The sequence below is a fragment of the Somniosus microcephalus genome, chromosome 6 (assembly GCF_052327205.1).
Source record: "Somniosus microcephalus isolate GS21.2 chromosome 6, FLI_Smic_1.0, whole genome shotgun sequence".
In the NCBI taxonomy this organism is placed as follows: domain Eukaryota; kingdom Metazoa; phylum Chordata; class Chondrichthyes; order Squaliformes; family Somniosidae; genus Somniosus; species Somniosus microcephalus.
This window is the reverse complement of record NC_140992.1, coordinates 237,159,975-237,171,173: the sequence shown is the minus strand read 5'-3', so window position 1 is coordinate 237,171,173 and position 11,199 is coordinate 237,159,975. Positions and strand designations below refer to the sequence as shown.

Here is an 11,199-nt window from a genome sequence, read left to right as displayed (position 1 = left end):
ATAAACCGGCACCGGCGATAAAAAAGTTTCCTGTATGTGAAAATCTGAAATTTAAGAAAGCTACTGAAATTTTACAAATGAGTTGTTGGAACAATTTATTAGCATGCATCAGCTGTGTAACTGCTATAACTTTCCCCTACTTTTTGACACCACTATTATTTCCATGCAATTTGGTTCCATTTTGCTGAGGTCTCTAGTAACTTGAACAAAAACACAAATTGAACATTGCTTTTAATATCAAACTACATACAATGTCTTATTAATCAACCAGATCAATACAAACAAAATACTTTTCAGAAATACATGGTATATTATATAAAAGTAGTCAAAGCTTAAAAGAAACATCCATCAATATAAAAGTTAAGCATACAAAAGATACATTTATACTATAAACTCAAAATGCAATTCTTCTCTAATTAGAGTCAGTAGCTAGATTAGGAATATGTACAATGCAGCCTGACAATTTTTGACTCCATTTTGAATATGTTTCACATTTTAATTGTGCTGAACACATATGTATCAACTTATCCAACATTTGGGGATATTTTCTATCCTACTAGGTGAAGAGAGCAAGCTCTGGGGAATGGAACACTTTTCTCATTTCTTAGTACCCAGCATTAAGTACTCCGAGAGAACGTAAAGCAATTTCTATTCTGCCCCCATAATGGCCCGGATATTCCGATCCCTACGCGCGGTGTACACACCCGTAGGGACATCGGAAATGCCGGTTTCAGGAATGCACAGTGCATGCGCTGAAAACCGGCATTTCCGATCTGTCAAGAATGGTCTCAACAGATCCTCCGCCTGCCCTGGAGAAGGACCTCTGCGGGCGGATAGTTCTGCTTTCTGGAGACCCTCCGCCCGCAGAAAACCCGTAGAATTCTTACACCTGGTAAAGGCTTGCTTTTACCAGGATAAGAGTTGAAAAAAGGAAAAAAAAAATTTCCATTCATTTATCTTTTAAAAATACTTTAAAGAAAGGTAAGTTTATTTTTAGCCCCATAAAAAAAATTAATTATTTTTTTCAAAAAAATTAAGTGTTTAAAATATTTAATTTATTGTAATTTCAATTAATTTTAAAAATGTGATTTAAAATTTTTTTTTAACAAATGTTTTAAAGTGTTTTTGGGGTGATCTCCATTCATATATTTGACTGGTCTATCTATCAAGTGTATGAAGGGAGATTCCCTTCTTTGATTGGTTCCCCATGGCCCACGTGATCCCAGGGACGCTTGCGAACCGCATGCGCCTCTGGGATACGTGGGCCCTGCGCACTTGGAGTTGGAGAGGCCCAGCATCGGAACTATACGCACCTCAGGAGCACTCAGGTAAATGCGTAGATTTTTCCCAGATCGGAGGCCTCCGCACGTGGGAAGCCTCCGATCGGAAAATACGGCCCAATATCTTCAAATCCAATTTCAGATCATCCCACTAAATGATATTTCCATTTCTATCACCAACCATCCTCTTGGCCTGATGATTTAATGCCAAATTATAGTCACTTTTGTGCTGTGGCTCACACCAGTAGGTTGATAGCATTTAAATTACTGTTCCACAGTATTCTTACAGTCAAAGGGAAACTTTCATCCCATCATTCAGGGATAAGTTCAAGCCCAAGCTCCAGAACTGAACAGACTATGTGCTAAACCCACAAAGCCACCTTGTCCCCTTTCTTTAAACACAGTTCGGTCTTACTTTTCAGTTGGTTAACCGAGAACATGGCACAGATCAACAGGACTAGTTTAAGCTAAAAAACTGCTCCTCATCCAATTAACTGCAAGGCGGGATGGATTAATACTTCCCTCTACACTGTTGTGCACCTTTAATATACCTCTTCAGGTAAAGGAGGAAGACTGTCACTTACCCAACTCCTTTTTGAGAGGAAAAGGCTTGTTAATTGTCTCAAGACGGAAATGTAAAATGCATTTTACTGCCTCTACTGTGCTCCTCACTATATCCCACCATAACATCAATTTATGTACACTGTGTCTTTTGGCCATTTGAGTGCAAGATAGACCAACTCAAAAGTAGAAGTGAGTGAGTGAAGTGACTTTTACAATCCTCTTCTGAAGGTAAAGGCATCTGTTGTAATACTTTATACCATCTACATTTGAGTGTTGCAGTCTCAGTAATCCTAGTAACATTTATCAAGCTTGCTACTTGTTGAGTAATGTATTAATAAATTCAGAAACTTCTTGGCCCTATTGAAAACCTACAAAAGCCAAAACCTACAAAACAAAGGAAGTCTACTATTGCACTATTCTTTTAAGACCTTTTCTAGTTGCTTTTGTGACAGGACATTCTCATTGTCTAAGTTATATTCATTGCAACTCTCAGCTGTAAAAGTTTTAAATTGCATGTATATCATCTACATCAAATGTCACAAAGATGTGAAATTTCATCTCAGATAAAACAGAATAGTGCAAACAGCTGATTTCCTTGTTGCTATGCAACAGAACTGTATGCATATAGAGATAAATTAAACCTTTAAACAATTGTACATTCCATATAGGTTTCTTCTCTCATACCCTTTAGTCTTCTAACCTTTCTTAATGCCAAAATTGCTGCTACTGCATTGAGCAAGTATACTATGATAGCCAAGCAGGCAACTAGACCACCAACAATGTCAGCACCATGCAGACTGCAATTAAACCCATCATACCCTTTACTTTTGTACATACTCTCCCTCTCTTTACACACTTCTGAATTGTAGCCCTCAATCAAGTGTTGAAAATAAAAATAAACAGCAGGTATATAGGCAAGTGCTATTGCTATATCCAGAGCACATTCAATAATCAGCAAGAAGGGAAACCGCCAAGGTATCCGAGCCAGGCCTAAAACCAGCAAAAGGCACGCAAAGGACATTAAAGTCCCACTGTACGCCATTGTGGCAGTGACTGTAGGCAACTTTAGCTGGTAAAACGCAATATCCAACTCTTTTACTTTTTCAGCCTCTGCTCCTTGAAATCCACTATAGGCTGATCCAAATGTGTAGTAGTAGAGACTTCCCAGGCTGGAGAGATCTGTGTAGCCCCCAGTGCCACTGTAGGAGATTGCCCCACACACCAGAATTAACAGATTCAGCAGCACCTCCACCAACTGACAGAGACCTGCAACAAAAACAACCAAAACACAGCCAACTATTAACAACTAATCGCCAAGATGTAAACCCTCGACTCTTTTAGCTGCAGAAATAACTTTGGACAGCTTGACAAAATTACTATGGAAAAAGTGTGAAAATAAAAACACTGGAGAATCTGTTTGCAATATTCACTTAATCTGCTTCAAGTCCTAACTTGCATCTTCCACATAAAGTGCAATAACTTGCGTATGGAGCAGAATTAAACAATCTTACCACGTTGGGTGGTTTAACAAGGTGCACATGGAGGCAGCGATCACATGAATTTTGAACGCTGAGAGCACGAAAATTCAGGGGAAAATTGTGCAGGCTTAACCGGCAATTCAGAGGTGTCCCATTTCGATGAATACTCTGATAATCCTGGTTCAGCAAGCAATAACTGAAATAAACTCCTACATTACCAGGAGCAATCTCGGAAATGTAATTGCTGGTATTCCGTGTTGACTTTTTGGATTGATATAGAATAATGGCAATCAATGCTTGTATGTTGTATTGTAAATGTTCAATCTATACGCATAAACAAATGGGGCAACATCTCAAGTCAGATAGTGCAGTGTTTAGTATCCCATCCTTGAGTATTAAAACTTGTAAGGTTGAAATTTAAACCCTCAAAATAATTCAGCTTCCCATACCCATCTCAACTATTCCCAGACTTCTTTAGTTGACCAGGCATGTAGAACTAGTTCTGCCTCATCTAATGGGATGCAGAACTGGTAATCTCAAGGTGTTTTTATATTGCTGCTAATAAAATTGTGTTTCTGGTGACAGCTATAATAACCTCCCAGTGCCGCTCTCCTGCTGGCCTTCTTCCCCAGTTTATTTTATCTCACCTAGCAACACTCTCTTTATGCCCAGGATGTCAAGGAATATAAAGACTAGTTTTCTGTGCAAGAGCATAGAATTATTCTAATTAGCGTTCTTTGTTTTAATCTGAACATCTTATTTTGATACTACTGACATCATCATCATCATCATCATCATACGCGAAGGGTGTACAAAAAGGGCATTAGAAAGGAATAGAACAAAAGACATTGGCCCTGAATTTGTAGTCGGAGGCTTCCCGCGGGGAAATGCCTCCGATCTGCAAATAAAATCCACGCCTACCTGGTGGTCCGGGAGGAATGGAGACTCGCCGGGTACCCGTGGGTAGAGGCCCACATATCTCGGAGGCGCAGGCAGTTCGCAAGTGCCGCTGGGATCACGTGGGCTGGCCCAACAAATGAAAGAAGGGATCCCCATTCATTCATGCTTATAAGCACGAATGGGAATACCCCAAAAAATACATGTACACATCAAATAATTTTTTTTAAATTACATATTTAAAAATTAATTAAAATGCCATTTAAAACATTAAATTTTTCAAAAAATAAATTTAAATGTTATAAAGGAGCTAAAAATAACCGTACCTTATTGTACAGGTTTTTTAATGTTTAAATGATCTGAAAAAATTTATTTTTCAGTTCAACTCTTACCAGTCGTAAGAATTTCACGGGCATTCACTGGGCAGAAGTTGGGCAAATAACCCAATTCTCCGCCCGCGGATGCCCTTTTCCCGGGGATGTGTTGGATCTGTCAAGAGGATTCTTGACAGATTGCAAGTTCCAGGTTCTTGTGCATGCGCTTCACGAGTGAAATGGTGAGGCAAAGGGAGGGGTGGATGCACGAGGGGTTGGAGTCAGAGAAAGAGTTTGGGGAGGGGGGTTTGTTGCACTGAAGGTGGTTACTGAGATGAGGAGAGACAAAGTCATGAAGGAGTTTTAAAAAGGTTGAGAATTTTAAATTTGAGGCACTGGGGGGACCAGGAACCAATGGAGGTCAGTGATATTAGAGATCATGGGCAAGTGGGACTTGGTTAGACTAGGATACAGGCAGCAGAGTTTTTTTTTAAATGAGCTGAAGCTTACAGAGGACGGAGATGGGAAAACAGCCAGGAGAGCAGAATAGGGTCATCTGGAGGTGATAAAGACATGGCTGAGGTTTGCAGCAGCAGATGGACAGGGGCAGGCAATGTTATGGAGGCGGAAGTCTTTGAGGGATAGGATGTGGGGTGGGACCTCAGCTGGGATTCAAATAGGACACAGAGGGTGCCAGCAGTCTGGTGCAGACTCCACCCTACCTACGTCAACCTATCCCATCATGGAACCGCTTACTTTAACGCTGGACTCCCTCCTATTGTCTCCTTTCAATTTACATTTACTACCAGGATATATGTATCCTAATAGTTGCTATGTAACCAGGCCGACGTAACTTGAGTTTTCCGTGTCCATTTGCCTGCACATTTTGGCAACCGCTCCAGACCCGAGGCCATCACTTCTATTTCCACCCCTTTTATTACTTCTTTTCGCTTTACTCCTCCTAGGCTCCTCTCGCCTGTCGCTATGCCTCCTTTCATTTCTCCCCTCATGTACTCTGCCATCCCAAATCCCTACCCCAACCTTCAGCACTCCTCGACCTTCCTACTCTCCTGCCGCTGTCCCAGGCTTGACTCCCTCTTAGATAAGCCTACAACTTCCCTCTGTGCCTCTCTTGGCATCCTCCAAAGCACCAATCAAGGCACTCGTAGCTGCCTCCTTACGAGCAGCAAACCCAACAGCCCCTTCCTACCCACCCAGCGCACCCACTGGGGGCTAATCTTGCCAATCTTCTTCCCATCAAACTCACCCTTCCCAGTGCAGACCGTGGATTCTGCCCCTCTCCACATCTCCCTCCAGAATGTTTGTTCACTCGTGAACAAGGCCCTTGCCATCCATGAGCTTATTGTGGATAATTGCATCGACATCATGACCTCAACGGAAACCTGGCCGACAGGTAATAACACCTTCCCCACCTGGCTATAACTTCCACCACTTGACCCACCCAAACCGCCGCAGTGCTGGTGTGGCTCTCATCACCAAATCACACATTGGTCTGTCCTCCTACTGCTCTGGCACTTTCTCCTCCTTTGAGCATCTCACCTTATTCCACCCCTCATTTAAAATCCTCGTTCTCTACTGCCCACCCAAGTACCACGCCAATTTTCTCAGATATCTTCACTGCTTTCCTCCCACAGCCTCTGCATTGAGCAACTTCTCATCCTCGGTGACTTCAGCCTCCATCTCAACTCATCATGCTCTCTATCCTCTGAATTCACTGTGCTCCTATCCTCCCTTAATCTCTCTCTCCATATAAACTCCCCAACCCATAATCACAGCCACCCCCTTGAACTTGCCATCTCTCGTGGCCTCTCTATTCCCATTGTGTCAATCACAGATAAGGCCATCTCCGATCACTTCCTTGTATCGCTCTCCATCCACATCCAAAGCTCCCTTTAAGGTGCGCAGCGCTCCAGGGAACCCGCACAGCCGGACTGCCAGCTTTTCAATGCAAAAACCACGCATGCGCAGTACTTTGAGTTGCCTGTGCAGCCCCCTTAAGGGGCACCAAAAAAAATTATTAGGAACATTGCCCACATCTCCCTTCCAACCCTACTTCCTGCTGTGTCCGCCCTGGAAAAAAACTCTCCCAATTCACCGACAACTGCACTTTCAAAATTCCAACTGTCTAAAGGTAAAGCAAAAGAGGAAATAGCAGAGGCCCTGACCATCATTTTCCAATCCTCTCTGGCTTCAGGTGTGTTGCCAGAGGACTGCTAATGTGGTACCCTTGTTTAAAAAGGGAGAAAGGGATAGACCGAGTAATTACAGGCCAGTCAGCCTAACCTCGGTGATGGGAAAATTATTGGAAAGAATTCTGAAGGACAGGATAAATCTTCATTTAGAAAGACATGGATTAATCAAGGATAGTCAGCACGGATTTGTTAAGGGAAGGTCGTGTCTGACAAACTTGATTGAATATTTTGAGGAGGTAACAAGGAGGGTAGATGAGGGTAGTGCGTTTGATGTAGTGTATATGGACTTTAGCAAGGCTTTTGATAAGCTTCCACATGGCAGACTGGTCACGAAGTTAAAAGCCCATGGGATCCAGGGCAAAGTGTCAAGTTGGATTCAAAACTGGCTCGGAGGCAGGAAGCAGAGGGTAATGGTCGATGGGTGTTTTTCTGACTGGAAGGCTGTTTCCAGTGGGGTTCCGCAGGGCTCAGTACTAGGTCCCTGCTTTTTGTGCTATATATCAACGATCTAGACTTGAATATAGGGGGTATGATTAAGAAGTTTGCAGATGATACTAAAGCCGGCTGTGTGGTTGATACTGAAGTAGGAAGCTGTAGACTGCAGGAAGATATCAATAAATTGGTCAGGTGGGCAGAACAGTGGCAAATGGAATTCAATCCGGAGAAGTGTGAGGTAATGCATTTGGGGAGGGCTAACAAGGAAAGGGAATACACATTAAATGGTAGGACTGAGTAGTGTAGAGGAACAAAGGGACCTTGGAGTGCATGTCCACAGATCCCTGAAGGTAGCAGGCCAGGTAGATAAGGTGGTTAAGAAGGCATACAGAATGCTTGCCTTTATTAGCCGTGGCACAGAATACAAGAGCAGGGGGGGTTATGCTTCAACTGTATAAAACACTAGTTAGGCCTCAGCTGGAGTACTGCGTGCAGTTGTGGTCACCACATTACAAGAAAGATGTGATTGCACTAGGGAGGGTACAGAGGAGATTTACAAGGATGTTGCCGGGAGTAGAGAATCTTAGCTATGAGGAAAGACTGGATAGGCTGGATTTGTTTTCCTTGGAACAGAGGAGGCTGAGGGGAGACCTTATTGAGGTGTATAAAATTATGAGGGGCATAGATAAAGTGGATAGGACCTATTTCCTTTAGCAGAGGGGTCAAAAACCAGGGGCCACAGATTTAAAGTAATTGGTGGAAGGTTTAGAGGGGATTTAAGGGGAAATTTCTTCACCCAGAGGGTTGTGGGGGTCTGGAACTCACTGCCTGAAAGGGCGATAGAGGCAGAAGCCCAAACCACATTTAAAAAGTACTTGGATGTGCACTTGGGATGCTCTAACCTGCAGGGCTACGGACCAAGAGCTGGGAAGTGGGATTAGGCTGATAGCTCTTTGTTGGCCGGCACAGACACAATGGGCCGAAATGGTCTCCTTCCGTGCTGTAACTTTCCATGATTCTAGTCTTTGGCCCTCCATTCACCACGAGATTTCTGCAGCTACCGATCTGCTCAACCACACCCTCACCTCCACCTTTGATGCCCCAGTCCCCATTAAAACCATTACTCTCTCTCTCTCTCAACCTGGCCAGGCCCTCGTCTCCACTCCTCCGCTCCCTTAATTCCAAGGGACGCAGACTTGAATGAATATGGCGGACAACTGGTTTACATTCTCTGCCAAATTTGACTGCACCACATAAAGTACAATCGGCTCCTGCTCTCGTCTGCCAAAACTGCTCACTATTTCAGGATCATCTGGAATACAAAGATATCCCCAACTTCTTTTCTCTACTGCAAACCGTCTCCTAATACACCTCTCCCGTCTCCTCCACTCTCACCTCCAACAAGTGCGAGGAGCTCATGGACTTCTTTGTCACTAAGATCAGTTGCCTCTGCCGCTTCTCTCTCTTCCCCTAGCCCACCGGGTCAAATTTCCTCTGGTTCCCCTCTGCCCTAGCCTTGAACTCATCTTTCTCTAGTTTCTCTCCGATCTCCCCTCATGCCCTCGCTGAGCTCATCTTGTCCATGAGACCCACCTCCTGCTTCTTCAACCCTATTCCCACTCTCTCGACCACATTCCCACTAAAATCCTGACCACCTAACTTCCCTTCCTGGCTCCCATGTTAGCGGATACCGTTAACAGTTCTCTCTCCTCAGGTACTGTCCCCCTCTTCTTCAAATCTGCTGTCATCACCCCTCTCATAAAATCAAACCTTGACTCCTGTCCTTGCAAACTACCACCCCATCTCCAATCTCCCTTTCCTCTCCAAAGTCCTTGAACGTGTTGTCGCCTCCCAAATCTGTGCCCAAGTTTCCCAGAACTCCATGGCCTAGAAATTGGGTTGGGGCGCCAAAGTGGCGCAAAAGTCGGCGGAGCGCAGGATTTAGCGCAGCGATCGGAATGATACCGATCGCCAGAAATTCAGTTTCAGTGCCCCTCGAGGGAGACGGGGCGAGGCTCGAGGCGCTCCACGTCCCTCTTAGGGCGCTGAAACTGATTATCGCAGCGCAACGTGCCGCAGCGCCACATGCTGCAGCATGGCACGCTGCGGTACTGCAGGCCTTCCTCCCACTGTTAAGGGGGAGGTGCCTGCAACAGCGCGATCCCCGATCGCGAGTGCCGGCAAATGAGCCCGGCACCAAGGAGAAGTGCCAGGCTCTCGGGAAACAGCCGGAAATGCCGCGGGGGTGGGGGGGGGCGGGGGGGGGTTAGGAGGCCGGGGACGGAGGTGCTGGCAGGCGGCCGCCGAAAAAGCGGCCGCCCCGCACCTCCACCTTAACTTGCGCCGCTGCCGGCACAGTAAGGCCCCGTGAACCGGGCGCGGGTAGCGAGCAGCGCAACTGCGGCGTTCGCCACCAAATATCACGAATGGGGCGCTGCGCACACCGATGACGTTATCGGTGGCGGCGCAGCGCAAATGCCTAACGCCACCATTAGCGCCCCTACTGAATATCGCCGGAGACGCAGCCAGTGGCGCTACAGCCACTGACTGCCTCTTTAGGTGCTAACAGGTGGCGCTACTCACCCAATTTCTCCCCCCATGTTTGCACCCCTCCAATCAGGTTTCCGCCCCCGCTACAGTACCGTAATGGCTCTTCTCAAAGTCACATATGACATCCTTTGTGACTGTGACAAAGGTAAACTATCCCTCCTCGTCCTTCTCGACCGGTCTGCAGCCTTTGGCACGATTGACCACACCATCCTCCTCCAACGCCTCTCCACTGTCGTCCACCTGGGTGGGCCTGCACTTGCCTGGTTCCATTCTTATCTATCCAGTTGTAGCCAGAGAATCACCTGCAATGGCTTCTCTTCCCGCTCCTGCATCGTTACCTCTGTTGTCCCCCGAGAATCTATCCTCGGTTCCCTCTTATTTCTCATCTGCATGCTGCCCCTCGGCGACATTATCCGAAAACACAGCGTCTGCTTCCACATGTACGCTAACGACATCCAACTCTACCTCACCGCGCATCTCTCTTGACCCCTCCACTGTCTCTAAATTGTCAGACATCCAGTACTGGAAATTTCCTCTAAATAAATATTGGGAAGACCAAACCCATTGTCTTCAGTCCCCGCCACAAACTCCATTCTCTAGCCACCAACTCCATCCCTCTCCCTGGCAACTGTCTGAAGCTGAACCAGACTGTTCGCAACCTTGGTGTCATATCCGACCCCGAGATGAGCTGCCGACCACGTATCCGCTCCATCACCAAAACCGCCTACTTCCACCTCCGTAACATCGCCTGACTCCACCCCTCAGATCATCTGCTACTGAAACCCTCATCCATGCCTTTGTTACCTCTAGACTATTCCAACGCACTCCTGGCCAGCCTCCCACGTTCTACCCGCCATAAACGTGAGGTCATCCAAAACTCCGCTGACTGTGTCCTAACTCGCACCAAGTCCCATTCACCCATTGACCTACATTAGAACCCGGTTAAGCAGTGTCTCGATTTTAAAATTCTCATCCTTGTTTTCAAATCCCTCTATGGCCTCGCCCCCCAATCTCTAATCTCCTCTAGCCCTACAATCCTCCAATATATCCGAGCTCCTCCAATTCTGGCCTCGAGCATCCCTGATTTTAAATCGCTCCACCATTGGTGGCTGTGCCTTCAGTTGCCAAGGCCCTAAGCTCTGCAATTCCCTCCCTAAACCTTTCCGCCTCTCTACCCTCCTTGAAGACGCTACTTAAACCCGCCTCTTTAATATCTCATTATGTGGCTCGGTGTTAAATTTTGTTTGATAATATCCCTGTGAAGCACCTTGGGACATTTTACTACGTTAAAAGCGCTATATAAATACACGTTGCTGTTGTTATTGGTGGTGGTTCAGCACGAGATACTGGCTGAGGCGGGGATGGAATCAGTGGCAAGGGTGAGGAGCTTGTGGTGGGGCAGAAGACAACATTCGTGGAGGAAATTGCAGCTTATTCAAGACAGGATGTCAGACCATCAGTCTGATTG

General features: G+C 45.8%; 1 protein-coding gene across 2 annotated transcripts in view; it reads right to left on the bottom strand.

Annotated features, from left to right (window-relative positions):
* Positions 1 to 214: 214 nt before the first annotated feature.
* The window catches only part of marveld3 (MARVEL domain containing 3), a 29,440-nt gene continuing 18,455 nt past the window's right edge, over positions 215 to 11,199 (bottom strand). For both annotated transcript variants that reach the window (XM_085991582.1, XM_085991583.1), the window contains exon 4: positions 215 to 3,110. In XM_085991582.1, coding sequence (XP_085847708.1) covers positions 2,488 to 3,110 — 623 coding nt within the window. In that variant the 3' untranslated portion in view covers positions 215 to 2,487. The remainder of the gene's footprint in view (positions 3,111 to 11,199) is intronic.